The 22,354-nt window shown below is 41.4% G+C and overlaps 4 protein-coding genes across 4 annotated transcripts in view; 1 reads left to right on the top strand and 3 right to left on the bottom strand.

The window, feature by feature from the left end:
* Positions 1-367: 367 nt before the first annotated feature.
* pptc7a (protein phosphatase targeting COQ7 a) lies at positions 368-10,932 on the bottom strand. Its single transcript, XM_049578951.1, has 6 exons — positions 10,337-10,932; positions 8,371-8,550; positions 5,565-5,763; positions 2,510-2,633; positions 2,290-2,419; positions 368-2,118 (listed from the first exon to the last, which is right to left on the bottom strand). The coding sequence occupies exons 1-6, from the start codon at positions 10,536-10,538 to the stop codon at positions 2,060-2,062; spliced, it is 894 nt and encodes a 297-aa protein (XP_049434908.1). The 5' UTR covers positions 10,539-10,932; the 3' UTR covers positions 368-2,059.
* An 840-nt stretch (positions 10,933-11,772) lies between these two features.
* On the bottom strand, positions 11,773-15,448 carry ppp1cc (protein phosphatase 1, catalytic subunit, gamma isozyme). The gene is made up of 7 exons (XM_049578950.1): positions 15,049-15,448; positions 14,522-14,653; positions 14,111-14,341; positions 13,745-13,849; positions 13,284-13,507; positions 12,618-12,752; positions 11,773-12,445 (listed from the first exon to the last, which is right to left on the bottom strand). The coding sequence occupies exons 1-7, from the start codon at positions 15,101-15,103 to the stop codon at positions 12,356-12,358; spliced, it is 972 nt and encodes a 323-aa protein (XP_049434907.1). The 5' UTR covers positions 15,104-15,448; the 3' UTR covers positions 11,773-12,355.
* Positions 15,449-17,652: 2,204 nt separating this feature from the next.
* On the bottom strand, positions 17,653-22,053 carry myl2b (myosin, light chain 2b, regulatory, cardiac, slow). The gene is made up of 7 exons (XM_049578953.1): positions 21,925-22,053; positions 20,268-20,357; positions 20,080-20,155; positions 18,323-18,427; positions 18,152-18,230; positions 18,026-18,074; positions 17,653-17,913 (listed from the first exon to the last, which is right to left on the bottom strand). Exons 1-7 carry the CDS (start codon positions 21,925-21,927, stop codon positions 17,809-17,811), a joined length of 507 nt encoding a protein of 168 aa, XP_049434910.1. The 5' UTR covers positions 21,928-22,053; the 3' UTR covers positions 17,653-17,808.
* cux2b (cut-like homeobox 2b) overlaps positions 18,209-22,354 on the top strand; it is a 108,285-nt gene continuing 104,139 nt past the window's right edge. The window contains exon 1 of the mRNA XM_049578939.1: positions 18,209-18,252. The gene's annotated coding sequence lies outside the window, so the exon portion shown is untranslated. The remainder of the gene's footprint in view (positions 18,253-22,354) is intronic.

Raw genomic sequence — 22,354 nt, 5'->3', positions numbered from 1 at the left:
CGGGTGTCAGGGCAGCTATGAGTCAGGAAGCAGGAACCACAAAGCTTACAGTGGCAGTACCATCTGACTGGGAGAATTGCTTTGTAATATCATTAAGGCTGCTTAGATTGTCCTCAGTGCTATAACACTTAAAACTCACATTTTTGACCATTGACTGCTCTTCCGTGCCCATCAGCATCATTTCACAATGATCGCTTACACTGCAGTCTTCCAGTGGGAACGTGTCAGATTAAGTAGGGAAACAGTCCATTAGGTAGTGCAGATTGTAAACAGTGATCTGAAGATCCTCAGGGAGGATTTCTAAGCGTGCGATGGCTTTATCACTATTCCTAAGTTCCTGACTGAGTGCAGAGAAGCAGATTTCAGGAGGAAAAAAGGTTCAACATACTGTAGGTGAAAAGATCTAGTGTTAAGACAGCAGGGCATGATGGGAAAGCTGTTTTGACTCTTATGGCTACTGAACAGTTTGAGGTTTTGTGCCCATTACCTGGCACATTAATGGGGGGGTTCAAGGAATTATGGACGTTTGCCAGTATCAATGACACCTGATACAAGGCACATCATTAGAACATTACACAAAATAATTTTAAGAAATGTTTTTTACTTTGGGTAAAAGTTGTGGGAAATGCAGAGTGCAAATCTGTAATCATGTAATGGAAACATAATGACCGTTTTGAAACCTGCAGTGACCTGACTCATGAATGTGCCGTTGGAGCTGTAGAGCAGAAGGAGAGGAGAAAAAAGGAAACGCTGATTGTGAGCAACGGTTTCTAAAGCTACTCTGATGCAGCGATCAGTCCAAAGAAATTTAACAATCCCACTGAACAAAGAGGTTACAAAAATACATTTGGTCACCTGACCGACTTCCACTGTGTTGAACTTTTTCAGATATGCTTCTTAAGCTTTTGTGCGTTTAAGGCTGCGACACCGATTCAGCCCAGTGGAAATGGAGGAGTCTGTAGCCTTCACATCCATTTCATAACACCAATTACATGTATCAAAAGACGCACTGACGAGCACGAGTGCAGTCATCACACACACACACACACACACACACACACACACACACACACACACACACACACACACACACACACACACACACACACACACAGACATATCACATGTAATCACAATCAAGACTTCAGCAGCAGCTGTGAGATTAAAGGGAGGGCACCAATTTGACACGATACATATCCGGCGAGGCTTCTGAGCTATAAAATCCTCATCTTAACAGCCATGAAGTAACAAAATGTGTGCAAGACTTGAATTGCACTGGTATGGAAAAGGCAGCTGCTGCTCTTCTTCCTGAAATCTTGTTGGATCACCCTGCTAAGAAACTAACCACAGATGTAGAAATGTCACATACACTCATTTCTTGCAAATATTTAACAAAACATCCCAGAACAGCACACCGGTCATAATCCTACTATCACACATATGCTCCCTGCACCCACATACAAGGTTTCAGGCCCTTTGACAAAGGTTTTTTTTTTTTTAACTACCACTGTATCATTAGGAACATTTGCTTGCACAAGGCAGCCCACTTATTGAGCCCTAATGCTGCCATTTCCTGTGCAGTTCCCTCCATGACACGACTGGTGGACTGTATCTTTCCCTTCCTGCAGCCCAGCATGGGGCCGCTTTAATGGTCTGACACCTACCGTCTGGCTACATCTGCCTCTGAATATCGACTTCCTCCCGGCCCAAACCACCTATCAGAGAAAGACGACTTATCCTTCTCAGACAGAATCCTCATCTCCAACGTGCCCAATGACTGCTTATCCTTGGCAATGGGATTATCCAGTGAGCACTGGAACACTGCAAAGATGCCAACAGTGCAGCCTGGCCAAGAGGATGTGTCAGGTCTCTAGTCCCCTTTATTCAGTTTTTTTGGGGGGAATGGGGGTCATGGTCAGCTGGGGTTGGATGAGGCAGAGTAGAGCCAGCACATGCGGGGGAAGCATCTGGCCTCAGTCCTTCATCCTGGCCAGCAGGAATCAAAGCAGTCCATCACCTGCAGAGGCAGATGCCCCCCTGTCACAGCTCCACACAAACTCTAGTCAGTGTATTCTGCCACAATGGACAGCAGCACTGTGATGTCATCTGGCTTTCCTCCTTAACAGAAAAGAACAGCATTCTGTTAGGATGTTGCTGAGTGAAAATATTGTTTTAAACATTTCAACCTTAAAAATATTCATGTCATGTACCATTGTCCACCTATTTGATAAAGCTTTGAGGAGCAACGGGACGTAGGCTTCAGTTTTCATCAAGAACTGAGACACCTACCTCTTACATTCAGTCCGTTGTCACAGGCAAACTGTGCAAAAGGCGACATGTAGTTGGGGTCATACGCCAATACGTGGGCCTGCTCTGCGATGCTCCGGGCGGTCTGCTGGATGCTCTCATAGTTTGAGTTCTACAGAACAAAAACATGAAGTTGGTATTCCAAGCATATTTCTAATTCCACTTCCACCATTAAACCTGTTTAAATCTCAGTGTGACTCACCTTGAGTTTCTTCAGCTCTTGTAGGATCATGTAGTCAGGCATGTTGTCAAAAAGCCCATCAGTGGCGGTGAGGATGATGTCGCCCAGCTGGACATCGAAGGAAGAGCTATCTGCCGCGTCAGGGCTGCAGTCACAGACACAGTAAAGTAAGGCAGAGAACAATGCGTGCAATGATTTTGGTAATGTAAGTAATTCAGGATATAAAATGTGTTTTGTCTCACAGTGTAAACTATTAATACAAACCAACACCAGCATCAGCAAGGTTGTGACCGCATTAATTCCTCCTGCTTAAGCTTCTTCCCTCTCCCTTTTTACACCCCCGTCCAGGAAATCTGTCCCATCTGACCCGCTATATTAATCTGAACCTCTAACCCAGCTTCTCTTCTACTCGAGGAATACTCAGCGGTTACTCTGCAGAAGGAAAAGCTACACTGCCAGTGCCAGTCCTTATTGCTACTGATACTTAACCTTGGTAACAGAAACTCAACCACATGTGCAGGACGGGGATAAATTCAAGGAATCATCATGGGGTGGGGGGTTTGGATAGGACATTCAGGCCCAATAAAACGTGCTACCATTATGATGATGGGTGCTACAAATATAGGCAGGATATATTACCCAGTATGCTTAGTCTGTCAGGGTCGAGTTCACTTCTTGGAAAGTGCCCTTACTCTGTTGCACACCCCAAGCCAGTCATCAATGTTATTCATTACAAACTGTCTGGGCTGCATCATCACACACTGAGCCAAAGCCTTCAGGGACAGCCTGTCCTGTGTCCTGTGACTGCTGAAATTGCAGTTCACATGAAAGAACGCCTGTAAAAAAAATTTCCAGCAGCCAGGTAGGGTCATTGGAAGACACTACTGCATATGCATTAAGGGCACCCCCACAGTTAGATATGGACATAAGAGAAACCTCCCTGGTGTATGCACTGGGTGAGCAGCTGTCATTGAAATGAATTAGCTGCCATGTTTGGATTCATCATCCGTTGTTTAACACATCCATGAGCCAAAGCCATTTCTCAAATGCCACCAGAGACAAACGCATCAGATAATTATACAGTGATAACTCTGAATCATCTTATCTTCGACTATAATTATGGAGATAATCCTTAGGCAAAATGTATGGGCTTATGGCTTCGAAGCCATGTTATGAGAAGGTGATGTTTGCCTAAGTCTCAACACCGTGCTCGAGGACAACTATAGATGAATGAGCAATAACATAGCATTAAAGGATAACTTTTTCTGTTCTTGTGAAAGTAAGTGACTAACGGGAATACCATTTTTTGAAATCAGTCCAGTATTGAGTGAGAGTGCTGTAGCTGGCAGCCGTAAAACAGGCTGCAATGTAACCACATGGGGCATTTGTGCACTGTCAATTTACGTCCACTAAAAGTGCTGGTTTTTGCTACTGACGGGCTCAGATTGTTATTATAAGTGTCTGGCAACATTATGGAAAGGATCCCTACCGTGACAGACCTTTCCTGTTCAAGAGCAGGATCCTTTTGCCACCACCAAACCCACCAGACTCCATTTAAGTAAACAGTCATTTTAACGTGTATACAGCCAGCATGTTTTCACATCTAACTGAGTGAATTAATAGATTAATTCAACCAAACCAGAGCTGGTCATTGTTGAAACAATGCAAAGATGAACCAAGATGGGAATTTGGGTTTTATTTTTTTTTAATTTTCTGTGGACTTTAAATGAAGTGTGTTTTATGATAATAAAATTACTGTTTGTTAAATGGAGTCTGGGGAGTTTGGCGATAGCGATTTTGGGTTCATTTCTGGTTCAACAAAAAGGATCTTCCTCTACTACAAAAAGGTTTATCTCTGTTGGGATCCTTTCCATAATGTTATGGGACACTTAAAACAACAATCTGAGCCTGTTAGTGGCAAAAAACAGAACTTTAAGGCGATGTCCATTGCAGCCTGTTCCGCTGCTGCTCTTGCTTAGTTCTGGACCACTTTAAAAAACTGTTGCCACCATGAGTCACTTGGACACAAAAACATGGGAAAATAGGGTCCAGGTTGAAAAATAGCAAAGCTACCCCTTAAAATAAATTTTTTGGCTCATCACTGCCAGAAGTACCACTGTCTACCTTACCACATCAGCATATTCCAAATCTTTTATCTTTCAAGGAACCTTTGTCTTGATTTCTGCAGTCAAATGAAATGCTATTAGTGCACTTTAGTTCTGACCCTTGCACTCTTTTAAATTGGTTGCTGTGTTAGTGATCTAGGATTGGAAGCTTAATCTGCTGCTGCACTCAGTGTAAATCAAAAAGTAAATCCTTCAACTAAATGACTAAAATGCACATATTAAACAGGAAGTGTCATATTAAGAACCACATTAAATCCACAACTGAAAGTGATGATGGGTTGGATGAGACTGAATTAAGGTCGTTAATAAGAATCAAAAATAAAACACACTGGGTCTGTATTACTAGTGACGTACTATAGTTCAGGTTCATCCGTGGTTCTTCTCCTTTTTTCTAGAAATGCTTTTAAGAGGCTCAAAATAATCTGCCTGGTTCAAGACAGAATGAGTGAAAAGGTGGCTGAGCCTGCTGGTGCAGGATTGGCTGTGGACTCTTTGGTTTGTCCCTCAGCCCACACAGACTTTGACCCGGGTAAGAGGGAAAGCTTGGCTTACATCCAACGCTCACCCTGCACTCTACTGATGTCTACTGTGCTGCTGCTTGGCACACTGCAGCAACGAGACACAGCAGCACGTGGCCCCTGACACACTGTTACACTACAGCTCAACACAGTACAGTTGCTGCATTCAAAACACTGCTGCAATGAGGGACAAAAGAGCAACAAAACATTCAGCAGTGTGGTTTATTTTAACTAAGCGCCTTTCTTATGTCGCCATGTGAACTGTATTGTTATCAAGATGTGTATAGCTTTATCACACCTGCTGCAAGAACACATGCATCTTCTCCTCTCTGTCAGCTGTCACATTAACTACTGTGTATGTACTGCCTCCAAACAATTCAGATGTTTGTGGAGCAGCAGATGTACGAAATACGGCCCTGCTGGGTGTCTCACCTGTCACTGAGGACGGCTCCTTCGGCTCCTGGGGGAGCGATGGACAGCTGGAAGGGCGTGTTGAAGTAGTGCTGCTGCTCGTCAGAGCGGTGGACCACCTCCCCTCCCCGGACCACCAGGAAGCCTGAGTCTCCCAGGTTGGCTGTGTGCAGCTGGTGACTCTGCCGGTCTAAAACCACAATGCAGGCCGTGCTGCTGCCTGCAAACGCACACAGACACAGATATACATTTATTTTCAATTTAAATGCAAATGTTGTAACAACTATACTACAGGACATTTATGACGAAACAAGAAAAGTATTGAAAGAATTGATATTTTGGAAATGTATAGTCTTTAGGCCCATTTTGTGTTGTTTTAATTCAGATCAGATGTGTTTGGTTATATTCTACTACAGCCTACAGCCATGTAGTGATGGGCGAAAAAGAAAAACTAATTTTTTGGGAGGTCAGCCTATTACATGTCGGAGTGCTCATGAATACCCGACTTTTCCCAGTCATCCACTCACTGTCATTGTTACTGCTCACGCTGCCTGCTACAGTGAGTGAACCAGAGGCAATTAAATCAAACGTGGGTCGAAACCTTCGCCAGACAAGGCCAATGGTGCAATCACATCCTCCTTGGATGGTTGTTCTTTCAACAACGGTGTGTTCATTGGCTTTACGTTGAAATGCTGAAATAACATGGACGCCATGAGTGTAGTGCGATTTGTTAATGTACCAGAGTGCATCTATGACCCGTGTGCAGGCATGCCTTATCTTTACTAGCTTACAGTCAGCAGCTATAGACTGAGAAATTTTTTTAATCCTTTTTGCCGCTAAACGGCTATCACCTTAAAGTTTCTGGCAGCTACTGGCAACTTTGTAGATGGAAATGTTTCCTTGCATGTTACTTGATGCATGTCGATGACAACTTTGACCATTCCATTTGTTTTTATTGCCTCTCTTGAATGACATACACTTCAGTGATCATCAGATCTAAAAAATTAGATGAAATTCAACATGATTATGTAAACTGCGAATACTCTATTTCCTCGCTTGGGAAAAAAAAAATGTTGGCGCGTCGTTCCAGTGTGCTCTGGCAGCAACACATCCCTGATGGACGCTACAAAGAAGATGTGTTGTATTTGACTGCTCAGAGCTAAACAACATACTGATAACAAAGAGCAAAGGAGACATGAAATATGATCGGAAGCATATTTTTCAGATTATTCCGACACCACATGAATGCAGCACAAGGCTTCAGAGGTAACTGGGACGCCTGTTACTTGACACTCGAAGAACAAAGATCATAGGTCAGTGACATTTTTGTAACATCATATTGAGCTTATATAACCTATGTACATGCAGGTCAGATGCTCAGTCAAGGCAGAAAATTAATATTTGATCTTAATAAATGTAAACTTATACATGATGATTGGTAATACACTGATTAGAAGTTTTAATATAAGTTTCGTGGGGCAGGCAGCACAGTCAGATGTGCATGTACTGTAATGGAGTGTCATGGAGAAACTGACACCATAGTTTGTGAAAAAGTTTACAAACATGGAAGTTAGATACACTTATATGTATCAATTATAAGGAACCGATGCTGTTAAAAAAAATCTGTCAGCCCATCACTACAACCATGCTTAGTGGATAGAAAGACGATGATAGAATGCCCGCATGAAAACAAAGCTGTACGCCTCTAAAAACAGTCTTTCCCTCCTGACTGTCAACAGCAACAAAGTTTCAAATTTTTTCTCTTTTTTATGGAAAGATACCTATCTAAAGTGTTGGAAACTGATTAATGAGGTTAGCCTGAGTACACAAGCTTTCACAGTCAGTGTAGCGGTTTTTAAGAATTTTTAGAGCCCGCCATCTGGGAGATGGTAAAGGGGAAACATGATCTGGTGGAGCAGGCAGACAGTGTGCAGCCACACCCTGCTGGTGATTCATACGGCACACCAAAATATGCTCTCTGGGATCAACCTTCAAAACCCCTCACGCACTGTGACTCACTCCCTTTTTTTCTCTGTTTTCTCTCCGGCAGCACAATTACACACGCTGCCGGCCTGAAGAACATTCTCTCTGCCGTGAAGGAACAGCACAATACAATGTTGTTTCCCCTGCTGCACATGTGATAACGGGGTGGAAAAGTACTGACACTCGCAGAGACAGAGAACTGTTCCCAAAACATTTATTCGCCGACATGACACGTTTGTGCATGCTGTGTTGTCGGGAAGCGGTGCAAAGGAGGAAAGGGATTCTGGAAGTGAACTGTAAGGGGTAGGTCGGGACATGGGACATTCCCAGGACTTCGTTATGGGATTTGTCTGTTCTGACTCATGATGAAAAAATCTCCATCCAGCCGCCGCTCAACTGAACAGGCGAAACGAACAACCTAACCCTAAACAGTGTGCTCAGATCCAAGCCACATGGAAAATATTCTGTTTTATTGGCGTGCACAGTATGCGTCTACAAGCACTGGCTGAACTGTAAAGTCCAGCAGAGTGTAAGGCATAGATCTTAATTAGTTTAGTGTGGGCTTTTAAACAAAGCAAGAGGCACTGAGTGGGAAACCTAGGAGTGCCCAAGTCTGCAGCCCTACAATAACATGTTGAATACAATGGTAATGTAATGGTTGAGGAGAAGAAGGAGACGTTGGCAGTCTTCTTGTACTCATCAATCTAGATAAACACACAAGTGTGCCGTAATGCACTAATAGGGTCCTTCTGTCTACTTTAATGTGTACTTAGTACAAGAGGAGGTAGGCATGACTCTCTCTCTATGAACACTGAGATCCTGTGTTTCCAGTGGCTGTACTCACCCAGCAGTGGCACTTTGTTCTGAAGCAGCTCGTAGTAGCTGGTCGTGAGGACTCCCACTGGGTTGCTGGGGACAAAGCGTCCTTCCTTTACCAGCCTCTCACATGTCTTCATCAGTGTACCTGAAAACTGCGATGGGTCTACTCCATAGTCTCGCCAGCCACCCACTCCATCTGCTACACCTGAGAACAGACGTGTTGTTTAATGATTGGAATTAATCATTTTCACCTTAATAGCAGTTCAACAACTCCATCTTCCTTCACTAATGAGTATTCTGTATTGTGCATAACGCTGCTTTTTTTAACTCCAAAATGGAACTATTTTTTCAACGAGTCAAGTAATAACAAACTCAGAATGACAATAATCATTCCTGGCATTGTTCAGACTTGCGCACTAGTGAGGATCTTGCAAGAAATGGCCATGCAGCTGCACAATAAGGAAAAACAATGGCCACTTTCACCAAGATGCAAAAAGGACATCCAGTACAGAAAAGAGACACGTGTTCAAGAATCAAGGAAATGTCACGGAATGCAGAAAAAAGCTTCAGTCGATAAGAAGTTCATCTTTGACCTGTCGCTGATTCATTTCTCTAACTGTGTTAAGTGTTTTTTAAGATCATCTACAGAAGTTAAGAGTTCTTTCAAATAATTAAATACAGTTAGATCTTCTTATAGGCGACATAGGTGACACATACACACAATTTGTTTTTGAAAGAAAAAAAAAAAGACCACTAGGGAAAAATGATTTTAAGATCTAATGCTAATGGTCTGTCTGTAGCAGGGGTATCATCTCTTCTCCTGGCAATGATTTCACTTTTAAGTGTTCATCAGTGAGTGATCATCACAGTCAGAACATGCTCGAGCATTAATGAGTATGGTGGTGTGGAGCGTATGTGGAGAACATTAGAGTGGGAGAAAATGAAAAGGCAAAAGCCAGCCAAGGGTGCAGTATGAAAAGAAAAAAAAGACAACTCTTTTGTTTCTTATAAATTACTATTGTGCGATAGCTAAGTTGTTTTCGGTGTGCTGATTTCTCATTACCTCTTGTTTGTTTGTAATAAATACAATTATTATAAAAAGGTAATAACAATTTTTTTGGGAGGGGCTGAATCTGCTAGAGCCGACACTGCTCTTGGCTTCAAAACATAAAATCTGTGATTCCCCAAATGCATTGAAACTCTTTCATTGATCTTTTTATGAAAACATAGTCTGCTGTATAGGTTAATAAGAGCACTTGTTCCCATAGGAGGTTTTGGTCGTTTGGGCCATCCTTGAAAGGAAACTTTAGTCTTGCTACTCCCAGGACTGACCATACATGGATGGCCCTCTGCATATCCTCAGCCTGTGCCAAAACACAGAAACAGGCCTGCTTAAAGCAGACACACAACTTTGCAACTACTCAAACCCTTCCAAAAATATCCTGGCCTGGACAAATGATTTCCTGATTACTACGTTTACTTGTCTGTCCTGATTGACACCATATGCATCAGCACACTGACATGAAGCAGAGCTGCAACGTCCTGCAGAAGGGTTAAATGACAGGTTGATTCCAGTTTTCTGTGTGCTGAGGAGCCATTTAAATCAACCCTACATTCAGTATGCCTAGGTTTTACGAGCTGCGTTATTGTTGTTAACCTAAGGCATTGATAGTATGAGGAATGAATTCTCCACACAATATGAACCCAGGGGAAGTTTGAGTACAATCTTACCAAGAGTGAGGATGCGGCATTGTGTCGCAAATAATAATTCGAGTAAAAAATATCTGATCTCTCAGTGGGTACTTCCTTTAGCCTCTAGAACAATGTAATGTAAATAGATCGCACGTGCAATCCAACCTGCGTAAAAAAATAATTCAGCCCTCTTACACCGGGGCTGACCTTTGACCTCCTACACGTTACATCATATGTTATACAGTGTGATGCCGCATTGATTAGTTAATGTCCCTACAGTAAACAAAAGAGACACTCACCTAACACATCAGCGGATCTGTGCCGGGCGATGAAGCACGCGTCGTCCCCATAGCACATCCCTTTCTTCAGGATGCCTTTACGAAAGTCCTTGCCGAAGCCGCAGCTCGCAGTCACCAGGCTGTAGTCGCGGCTGTCTGTCTGAGAAAGTCCGCCAATGACAGCTCTGGCAACCAGTCTACCGTACGACAGCACGGACAACATCACCTACACACCAGCTCCCACTAAACAAACCGGCCAAGCTAGCAGGGCTGCTAGCTTAGCGGCAGTGTAAGCGCACAATGTTGACTTGCTAGCTTGCTAACGAGGCTGGAGATGTGCGGCGGAGCTAGCCAGACACTGCCGCCGATAACAACAGCCGCCACGCACGCATACACAATGCCTTCAGCTGATATAATAAATACAGACACTGCTAGCTTTGTTCCTGCGCCGTAATATCTAAAAATAAAATATCAGAGAAAACAGTCGCCTGTTACCCTCCGAAAGACCCGTGAGTGCTGCTTCTCCACGGCCATAGTGCCAGATCTGCCTCTGAGACACTATATAACAAAGTGTGAACCAGCTGCCCTGTGGCCTCACACACTCCGCTCTGCTAGCGAGGTCTTGTGACTGCTCTGACGTCAGACATCATTACGCAATATACGTTTCCTAATAAGGAAATATCACTTACAGGCAGCGTGTATCTTATTTAGACGTAATAAAACTATGCGTAGAAATGTTTTATGGGCAGATACATGTTTCTGAGGACAGATTAACTGTAAATATAAATATATATATATATTTGAAGCATAGAAATAACATGTTACCTGAGATATATATCATAAACCGACGTGGAGAAAAATAGGCAGCGAAAACAGCCAACTCCCTAAAAGATATATTTAAAAAAATGTTGTTCTTCTTCATGCCGACTTGTATCGTCTTTTAAATATAATATTTCACATTTCTAGGGCAGCTTGCACATTTTCATAACCGAATTGGATATTGCAGTATATTCTGTCTCCCCCTTGTGGGTGTCGCCTTATGGGAGACCCTTTGTTCAGGAAATATTGTTGAATAACAAGCATTGCATTTTAACCCTTGGTTGAATTAAATCTATGAACTCTGACCACTAAACGTCTCTTTGCACTTGTTGTAATGAATTGTTTTTATTAGATATGTAAATATTTCAGTTTCAGTTGATTTGCCTTTACAATTTGTATTTTAAATTTCTATTTATATACTTTTTAATGATTGTTCTGTGCATCGTTTAATCTTCAACTGTGATGTTTTTTATTTTTATACTTGACATCATTGTAAATGAGCGCCAGCCCTAAATCGTTTTTTCAAGTTTGAATAAAGGTAATAATATGAATAATAATTTTGCAATGGTTAATCAGTTTGTATAGTGAATTTTAGACAGCAAATAAGTGTGAGAAACATATGTCACTCAGAGACCAACTTCCCCCTAAAATACACTCAAGTTTATTAGAAAGATTTAGACATTACAAGAGTGCTTCTTTATTCATTTAATTTAGCACAAGACTTGTTTAAAAATGTGATGATGCAGTGTAAGGTCAATATCCCATGACACTGACCGTAAATAAACTGAAAATAAAGTTTTACATAAGTAAAAAGGTGTTTGTGACTTTTTCCCCTGTTGGTTTTATAGCCATTAATACCCATTACTGACAGAGTGAGGAAAAGATGACAAATGAACAAAACATAAAAGAAACTGGAAAAATTGTGCACAGCTTCAAACAAGGCATTCCTGTGCATAAGTAGCCGTATTGTTACATTTTTCCTGATTGAACAGTCATATGTGGCAAAGACTAGCTGCAAAATGGAGTGCAAAACACCTGAGGTTTTCATGGTGACATATCAATTTACCCCTGTGGACAAAACAACAAAATATTTTGCTTTCATCGGGTAGGAGTGAATATCTTTTCGGTATTGGCAGCATGAAGGATATCCAATCCTTCAAATGCAGAGGACGAAAGCAGAACAGAGGAGTAAGACTCCGGCCATTTGTGTGTCCCCCACACTCATTTCTTGGCTTGCTTGGTGACCATGTTGCGAGGGGGAGTCACAGGACGGCTGCCGTTGGGCTTCTTCTTCTCAGCTGGTTTCAAAATCTACAAAAAGGAATAGACAGCACTGTAAAACACCTAATAATGGGGCCTTCTGTTTTGCAGGTGAGCAAATGTTGACGCAGCACAACTTGAGATTTAAAAAGTAACTACAGTAACTCTCAGGTGCAAATCATACTGCCCCAAAACACTTAACGTACAAGCAAAGGCACCTTACCTGAAAAGAGCACATGAGGGTCTCATCCACACTCATCATGGCACCAGCATTGTCAAACTCTCCACAATAGTTAGGCGCTGAGAACAAAGTGACAAGCTGCCTCTTTGCAAAGAATTCATAGCCATCCTCAACAACCTGCATGAGATAATAATGGTAGAAAAGACAGGTTTACACACCAAGAAAATGACACCTTGAATGGATGTGTTGTTATGAATAGTGTCAGATAAAGTTCTGCACAGTGATTCCCAACCAGATGGGTCGCACCACCCACATTGGGCCACAAGATGATAAACACAATTAGAAAGCTGAACACATACAGTTCTGCCACACAAAACCATATGTATTTTCAGACCTTCCTCTGGCCCTACCTGTTCAGGTCTTAGTATTTGTAAATGAAACAAGGAGAAAAAAGCTTCTGCTGAACCGTCACAACCACTAGACATACTGTATGCAACCAGTGATCAGGGGAACATTGCATTATTTCTGAGGGATCACAAGTAAAAAAGGTTGGGAACCACTGTCCAGTACACAGTATTGTGCCAGTTGTCTGCACAGTGTGTGACGAACTGCAGTCCTTGTATCACTTGTATTCAGTATGTTCAGTGAGCTGCCAAAATACAGCCATGTCACAGGTCTGTTTATAATAACAGAGGTCATTGTACTTACCTGATGGGCACGACAGATCAGATCTAGGTCATGCTTGTGCAGGAACTTGGCCACCACCTCAGAGCCAAAGGTAAATGATACACCCCTGTCATTCTCTCCCCAGCCCAGGACATCCTTGTCTGGGTCAGACCACAGCAAATCGCACAGCAGACCCTGGTCGGGCACGTCAGTGGGGCGCATGATGCGTCTGATTTGCTCCATGGACTGAAGGTCAGGAGACAGCCCTAAATGGAACAGCAGCAAAAGTACAAATAAACACACTGATACCGAGGTCAATACCTATTACACATCGGTATGGCCTACGTCAGTTGACAATGTGCAGAGACAGCATTATTAAAAGACAAATATGAGTCCCATCAAAAGTACACGACTTTGGACATTCTGCACATGTAAAAACAACAGCATAAATGTATAGACTTAAAAAATTGTTTTTTACTACAAATTCATAAATGAAGACCCACCTCCGTGGCAACAAAAGATTTTCTCATCAACAATGGCGGCAATAGGGAGACAGTTAAAACAATCTGTGAAGGTCTTCCAGAGTTTGATGTTGTACCTTCTTTTACCTAAACATTTCACCAAAAAAAAGAAATAAAATTCCACACTGTGAAGGGTACAAAAACAAGTAAGAGCATTTTTGTGTGCCAAAGTGCACTTAAACTATACAGTATAGAGTACAAGAGACAAAACACAGAGCTAAAACCACAAATTAACTGAAACTACTTACTTACTTACTTACTTACTACTGCATGAAACTGATATTAAATGTCTGCAGAAACACAGACATTTAGAAATAATTTTACTGGCCAGGGTGGTACAATACTCACACTCGTCATAGAAACCGTATATTCTGTTGATTGAAGCACACTCATGGTTTCCTCTCAGCAGGAAGAAGTTCTCTGGATATTTGATTTTGTAGGCCAGCAGAAGACAGATGGTTTCCAGAGACTGCTTCCCCCTGTCCACATAGTCACCCAGAAACAGATAGTTGCTTTCTGGAGGGAAGCCGCCATACTCAAACAGCCTCAGCAGGTCATAGTATTGCCCGTGGATATCACCTGCGTGACAAAGGTATATCAATGCACCTGCAGCACAGCACCAAAGTGAGTTGTATATAATTGTGTTCTGAATCATAATCACCCCCTTGGTGAAATTTGAAAAAAGGAGCCAGACATGATTATCATAAAACTACATTTGAGTATGTATTTATTTCTGATACACAAACAAATCTTACTTACCACAAATCTTGAGAGGGGCCTCCAGCTCGAGAAGAATGGGTTGACTGAGAAAGATCTCCCTGGACTTCAGGCATAATCCACGAATCTCATTCTCCTGCAGCTGCACATTCTTGCCAGGCTTTGCCCCTCTGACTGCAACAAGAAAACAAAAACAAAAGGTCAGCACAAACAACAGTTGAAGCGAAGTTGGCAATGCCTGATTCAGTATCTCTATGCTGAGGCAGTGTGGGACAAAAGGGGAACATATAACCGCGCCGGAATACGCAGTACTGTTTGAGATACACAATTTGTATTGGAACAAGTACATGTCGTTTCGTGCCATTCAGGTATAGTAACAGTCACAACCCAAACACACATTAGGTGAAGAGTATCTAATTACGGTTAGCTAACGTTAACTAATATGGCTGGTTACTTCAAAACACATAAGCTAAAGCTAGACGCGTATCTACTCTTAGCGTTTGTCATAACAGCATGCAGATAACCGAATTAATGTTTTATTTATAAGCAGTATTTCAACATTTCCTTACCTTCTAAAAGTCGTTGGATGATACTGTCTATGTTGAGCTTGTCAACATCAGCCATTGCAGCGTTGGCGTTGATAAAAGCGGTTCAGTCAAATCTAGGTCTTGGCGTTAACACACTTGTGAAAGCTAGCCCGCTAGCTATCCTGGCATTAGCTACCTAATGTTAGCTAGTTGATTTTCCGGCTGAGGGTAAAGATGTTGGTGTGACCCTGCTTCTGTTTAGCTGCTCGTTGACACGTTTAAAATCTACTAAGCTACGTAGACATCACAGTTTTTAGAAAAAACTACATCCAATTTGGGGTTTGAAACAAGAAACAGGGACTAAAAAAATAAACGTCAGCCGGACTAGCTGTTAGCTATCTATGGTGCCCCGTCTGTGTTTTTCTCTGCCGCACCTTGTACAGCTAGCCAGCTGCTTCAAGGAGGCTGCTGCTAGCTGCCCCGCTGCTGCCCCCTGCTGTACCGGATGTAGAATGACCCTGTAACCCATTTAGGGAAAGCTGAGTTGTACAGTGTAAAAATACAGGAAAAATAGCATCACACCAACTTAATTATTAAGTAGATGTTATGACCATCGATTTTAAGGAGCCACTTTGAAGACAGAAATTTTCTTTATTTCCTTGTCATATATAATAATAATACAAAGATCTGACAGTTAGGGCAGTTAGGTATGATCTTTTCACAGTAGTTATTTCATGGTCCTAATTAAGAATGGACATAATAATAGTACAGCCAATATTTTAAAGCACTGTGATTGCATTGGAATTGATGTGATAATCTCAAATGTGTTGGTAGAGTATTTGAAAACAATCTAAATTTAGTTAAGGTGCTAACAACAAATCAGTTTGTATGAAGTTCATTGTTGTTCAATTGAGCACAAATTAACTTGCAAATCAAATGATCCTAAAATATTTGATGCACAAACAGAAGCACCCCACCTGAAAAGAGCACATGGGGAGTTTAGTGTTTTGTAGTTACACTACAACCATTTGTTTGCACTGCTGGTAATAACTAATTGCCCACTTGTAGCTGTTTTGCACATTTTTGTTACAACCTCTACTTCACTTCTCACTGTGTTGTGTATATAATTGATATTTTTACCCCTGCAATTTGATATTTTTTATTTTATTACTGTATATTTCTTGTATATTTTAAATTTTAGTACAACTAACTTTTGTATATGTCTTATATTTCTATTTTTCTATATTCTACTGTCCACATACTGTTTGATTACTTGTTGCTATAACCTAACCTATAATCTATCTATCTATCTATCTATCTATCTATCTATCTATCTATCTATCTATCTATCTATAGGAAGTTTGTGCCAGTAGAAAACAGACAGCAGCTTTTTACAGAGTATACAGTGGCTCAGTTATTGGTAAGCCATACACAGTAATATAGTTGTGTTAGTAAAAACAGGGAAATGTTTATCAGGTAATTCTGCAGCAATTTTGAGTACAAAGGGACACGTGACAATGATGCTGTAATAATTGGTATATTAATTTCAGCCAATTATGTTGAAAAGACAGGCTCTTAAGTATTTTGACAATTTGTCAACTGAAAATGAGATGTTGGATAACACAAGATTGTGTTCACAACAAGCCTCTTTGAACTCTGAAGTAGAGCTGTCAAGTGTTGTGGCAGTTAACATATATAGAGTACATTGAGAAAAATGTGGAGTGAAATTTCCTCAGAAGAAGTTAGGCACCAATTTCCACACATGACTTTGTAGTAAATTTTACACTGGATATTGTCAAGTAAACTTTACTAAGTAAGAATAGATTATAGCAAAAGAAAATGGTGAGTAAAATTAAGCGATAAAACAGAAAATTTTCAGCAAATTTTAGAGTGTACTGCTACGAAACTTCAGTGTATGGCAAACAAAACTTCCCTTTAAAGAAACATAAAACCTTTAAGTAAAGTTGCACTGTTAGCTTAGGTAGGTTTGCCCTTAACAGAAAGTAATAAGTATGGTAGACAAAGCGTAGGAGTTGTTTTGTTTTGTTTTGTTTTGTTTTTTGTTGCAAAGAAAATAACATAGAGTCATATATATTTTAATCTTCTCGGGTTATAGGAAGTTAGATGGAAAACTGGAACACTTAGAAAAGGAAAGAGTTTCTTCCTAAACAGACCCCTTAGCTTAGAGCAGCTGTCAGTAGCTGGTTAATAAGGGAAGCTGCTCCCTTTGGCCAGTAGCTCTTTTCATAGAGCACAGATATCTTTCATATTTTCTTTTTTAACCTAAACATATCCTACTGCTGTACAGTCGGCACTGGACTAAAACTCAAATGACTGTATACAGCTAATTAAATATCACTACTAAAACAGCTCTTTCCTGCTGAAACTAAGGGAAAGCTGCAAACAAATCTATCTCCCTGGAGCCAAATGGAAAAGAGTACTTGTTGTTTTTATTCACTGGGATTAACTAACATCCTCAGGCCTGCATGTTTAACATCCTGACCACTGGAAATCTCCCACATCATCAAAACTATGGTTGTGCAAATATAAATGAGCGGACCTTTGCACATGTCTTTTTCAGTGCTACCGCCAGTGATATCAACACTCCCTTCATTTATTCATTCAGCAAAGATATCTCAGAGCCAGTAATGTCAAAACATGTGGTCACATGTACTTTTAATTTCACCTCATACATATCAATAGATAACATCTATGTAATTTAGTAAGAGATAAACCTGTACATGCTACAACTAAATTCAGCACAAACATGACTCAGTGGTTTAAATGTTCAGAGGACATCATCTACTCCTGGTCTTTCTCTTCACCATGTGTGATGACGTAGACCAGGTTCTTGTAGTCTAGGTTTCCTGCAACATCTGGTGGGAATGATGCAAACATCTGTTCCATCTATGGGCATGAAGTCAAAAATAAAAACAGGATTGCCATTTGGAGTGAGGAATATCCTTAGTTCAAACTCAACAATGTCATACTGTAACATCATCTGAGGTGGAGCACTGACCTCTTCAGGGGAGAACCTGTCTGCCTGGGTCGTCAGCATCTCGGTCACACTGTGAAGACAAGCAGCGATGATCAGCAGACTGGATTGGCTCCTCATCCTACAACAGAGCACTACACTGTTACTCACTAGTCTTTCTTTAACGTTCCTTTCCCCTCAGGATCAAAGACTTTGAAAGCGTTGAGGATGGTCTCCTCTGGGTCAGCACCTGAAGATGAACAGTGGCAGCTGTGAGTTGATGAAAAATTCAAACAAAAGTAATATCTTTTTCTAAGAATTGCAATGAACCCCCCCCCTCACCTTTTAGTTTCTCTCCAAACATGGTGAGAAAGACAGTGAAATTAATTGGTCCTGGTGCCTCCTTCAGCATCTCATCAATCTCTTCTTGCTTGACATTTAAACGGCCTAGAGAAGGATGGCAGATATATTGGAGTGAGTTTAAAGCTGCAACTAACGATTATTTCCATTATTGATCAATCCAACTGTTAATTTCTCAGTTTGTTGATGAAGCGGTTTGGTCAAAGGTGGACCAGTAGCAGATCAGAGTTAGGCAGCTGCCTATGTTGCCTTATAAAACAAGCCACTAATTCTATACTATTCTACTTTACTTAACAAATTGCTATTATTATTAATACTGGTTTTAGAATAACTACAGTTCTGCATGTGGATTATCCAAGTGGTGTTGCGGTGCCCCAGCAGAAGCTGTTGCTAGATGGCTGTGGGTAGGTACAATCAATGTCAAACACTGTACTGTCTTTCAACTGTATCAAAAAGTGGAAGACTAAAATATGTGAGAGATACATAGCCTCACAGTCGACTGTAATAGTTTTTGTAAAGTGTTATGAACGGCCTTGTTTCCACCAAGCAGTTTACTTCAGTTCAGTACACATTAGAACGGTTATTTTTCCATTTCCACTGTGAAAAGTTGTGGATGGTACCAACAGAACTGTTCCATACTGTCCCCATTTTTCATCACCCCTCTGTTGGGGTACCTATCACACGGATCTGATACTAAAAGGTGGAGCTAGAAACACTGTAGTCTGTTGATTGGTCAATAGAGAACCGTCACTCTTGCTCAGGGCTAAGTTGTGGCTGGTTAAAGATTATGTAACCACTGTTAAAACCGTGGCAAGTTTTTTAAACTATAACACTAACTATAAAATGAAAAGATTTTCTTCATCCTTACTAGTTATCAGTTAGCTGGCTAAAGATAGAGGACAAATAATTTAATTCCCTGTGCACCCCAAAGGCCACTGCCAGCAGCCACTGGCAACTTTGGACGGAGCAGTGAGTAAAAACAGCCCTACTTACATTTATGATTACTACCTGCGGTGGAAACGCTCATGGCATCTAGGGTTAAGGCACATGTCCGTATGGGTTACCTATGGTTCTGTAGGTACTATAACAACAGTTTTTGGTGGAAAGACAGCTATAATGACAATATTATGAATGATTATCTTCTCACAATGTTATGCTGAATTCCTGTCAGAAGGCAAGCAGGCAAACATCATGGATTAGTTTGCATTCAGCCGTTACATTCTGAGCGTATCCCACTTGCTATCTTTGTCTATAATTAGGATCTGTTGATGTTCCCATCAACTGTTGATGGGAAACGTATTGTAACATCATACCAATAATAATACCACTTAAGCTAGGACATGCATGAAAAGGTAACATGACCACCTCAGGTTTGGTCCCCCCTAATGTTGAATCAGTGCTTACAACCTTGTAATAAAATGTTTAAAAAAGTGAAAAACACTTATTATAATATCCCAGAAACCTCAGGTGACACTTTCAGATGTGTTTATTGTCTTAGCAACAGTCCAAAGACAAAGATGTTGACATTAGATAAGACAAAAGAAAAGCAGGGACCAGATAATGTTTGGGATTTTTGCTTGAAAAATAACTTTGAACAGATAATCGTTTTCTGCCAATCCACCAACTGCTTCAGCTCTAACAAGGTTCACAGCTGGGTACACGTTTATGAAATGTGACAATGTTGATACCTCACAACACAAAAGACACATATACATGTAAACACACACAGGTGGTCCTACCTAAAGCTGCAAAAGTGTCTCTCAGGTCATTCTTGTCAATGAAACCGTCTCTGTTTTGGTCCATGATCGTAAAAGCCTGCAGAGGATTCATTGTTACATGCTGTGTCTCCAGTGTGCACAGTGAGCATTCACCACAATGTAAACTGCTCATATTCAGTGTGAAAGAAAACATTTGGCAGAGCACTGACTTCTTTGAACTCCTGGATCTGGGCCTGTTCAAACATGGAGAACACATTGGAGCTGGCTCCCTCCGCTCTCTTCTTTGCTTTCTTGGGTGCCTGCGGGGTTTGACAATGATACTCTAATTAGATCCAATACTAATGGCACGATCATCACCTGGCTCTCTGCTTCAGCTTCACTCATTATCGGTTTCACTGTGACACATGTGCTTATGATAACGAGCCAATGATCAGCAAAGTTACAGAGTGTGGGGGCATTAATTGCACAACAGGCAAGGTTTATACCAGGGCACGCATTTCATTAGGAGGGATTACAAACACTGTCAGTTTGTTATGGAAATATTTACTCAAGCCTCCAATTTTGTGAGAATGCAGACTAAGCCTGGGGAGGGTGTGGTCTGCTGCCCGCACTCCCACAGTCCCAGGATCACACGGGGGATTATTCTATAGGGCCTGGGTGATGACAGGAGGGTACACTGAGCCCTGTTTGATCAGAAATCCCTGGGAGGCAAGGATTATGTCGAGTTATTTACATGACTGCCAAGGAACTGTGAAAAACAGTGTAAAGGGGATGCAGTGCGATGACATCATATTGGTTGGATTCACGGGCCTCTCGACAGCTGCTGTCTAACCCCTGTTGTGGATTAGCTCTCGAGCACTTCTATATCTCATGGACGGGACCTCTGGCGCTCAGCTTCATTTATTTCTTTATTTTGTTTTAAGAGGATTCATGCAATCATGGGATGGGATGCAGAATGTGCTGTTTCTTGATGCTGCCCAGTGCCGATCATCCCGAGAGGACCAACAGAAACTTAATCTGTTTGTAGCCTGTACCTGTTGCTCCTCTCCTTTTCCTTCCTCCATTTCCTCTCACCTCCTTTATTGTCTCCTGTCATGCTCTTTGCTCTTCTTGTTTCCTCTCCTTTCCTCTACTCTTCCCCCTTCATCTCCTTTTACTTTCCTCTCCTCACTTCCTCTCCTCTCCTCTTCCATTTTAACTCCCCCCTTTCTCTCCTCTTTCCTCACCTCTATATTTACTCTCCTTTCCCTTTCTCCTCTATTGTCTCCTCTCCTCTTCTTTTTTTAACTCCTTTCCTCCCCTTTCCTCTCCTGTCCTCATTTCCTCTCTCCCTCTACCACCCCTCGTTCCTCTTCTGTCTTTAATTCCTTTTCTTCCCTCCTCTTCTAACACCTCTCCTTGTTTCCTTTGTCTCTACTCCCCCTTCCTCGTTTTGTCTTCTTTCCTCCACACTTCCCTTGTCTCATCCTCTTCCCTTTTTCCTTCATATCATGTTCCCTCTCTCTTGTTCTCCTTTCCATGTTAGAATTACCAATTCATATAGCTTTTATTTTATTTCAGCATTGTGAGTAGGCAAACATGATCAATAAGTCATCAATAGGACAACTGGAGTGCTGTCCTATGATGATTTTTTTTGTTGATCTATATTCAGTACCCATAAGCATATTGACATGGGCTATACTGATTCATTATCATTGGTGAGAGTAGATCAAGATGTATAATTCATCAAAATATGCCATGACTGTATATCATGAATATATAAAATACTATATTAACACATTTAGCAGAAACAGAATGTCTCCCTGCAGTCTGGTGGTGATATAAACAAGATTACATGCAATGGGAATAAAATCTGTGTTCACTTACCATATTTCAGTGGTAGCTGATGAGCAATATCCTCGCTGCTTTATGACGGAGCGACAAGCAAAACAAGGGGTAGATATACTGACCCCGCTCCCCTGCATTATGGCGCATGCTTATGGGCTATAAATACTCCATGCCTTGTTTAGTCAGAGGCCCAGGTAAAGAAGACTATTCCCTCACCACCACTGCCACCCTCCATTGTCAGAGTTCATGAGATTTAGGGATAATAGCCAAATACACATACCCCATTACTGAGACCCAGGAATAACAACAGGACATAGCTTTGGATCACAATGGACAGTTGTTTTAGACTGACAGTTGCACTCGATGGGATCCATCACCCAGCTGTCCTGTTAGTGCTCCAGAGGGACTGAAACGATGTTATGATTGGAGCTGTTTCTTGGTAGCACAATAAACGGAACTGTTAGCTAAA

This window comes from Epinephelus fuscoguttatus, linkage group LG6, assembly GCF_011397635.1.
Source record: "Epinephelus fuscoguttatus linkage group LG6, E.fuscoguttatus.final_Chr_v1".
Lineage (NCBI taxonomy): Eukaryota > Metazoa > Chordata > Actinopteri > Perciformes > Serranidae > Epinephelus > Epinephelus fuscoguttatus.
This window is presented reverse-complemented; position numbering and strand designations above follow the sequence as displayed.

Excerpts from the sequence above, each read along its gene's own strand:
- ppp1cc (XM_049578950.1), bottom strand. The coding sequence starts at position 15,103 with ATGGCTGATGTTGACAAGCTCAACATAGACAGTATCATCCAACGACTT. Across the intron at positions 14,654-15,048 it reads CATCCAACGACTTTTAGAAG|TCAGAGGGGCAAAGCCTGGC; the intron begins GTAAGGAAATGT and ends TTCTTGTTGCAG. Across the intron at positions 14,342-14,521 it reads GGCCCCTCTCAAGATTTGTG|GTGATATCCACGGGCAATAC; the intron begins GTAAGTAAGATT and ends TTTGTCACGCAG.
- myl2b (XM_049578953.1), bottom strand. Across the intron at positions 18,428-20,079 it reads AGACACTTTTGCAGCTTTAG|GCCGTTTAAATGTCAAGCAA; the intron begins GTAGGACCACCT and ends ATCCTTCTCTAG. Across the intron at positions 18,075-18,151 it reads GGAACGTTAAAGAAAGACTA|TGTGACCGAGATGCTGACGA; the intron begins GTGAGTAACAGT and ends TTGTCTTCACAG.
- pptc7a (XM_049578951.1), bottom strand. The coding sequence starts at position 10,538 with ATGTTGTCCGTGCTGTCGTACGGTAGACTGGTTGCCAGAGCTGTCATT. Across the intron at positions 5,764-8,370 it reads GAACAAAGTGCCACTGCTGG|GCAGCAGCACGGCCTGCATT; the intron begins GTGAGTACAGCC and ends GTGCGTTTGCAG. Across the intron at positions 2,119-2,289 it reads CAACGGACTGAATGTAAGAG|GAGGAAAGCCAGATGACATC; the intron begins GTAGGTGTCTCA and ends TTTTCTGTTAAG.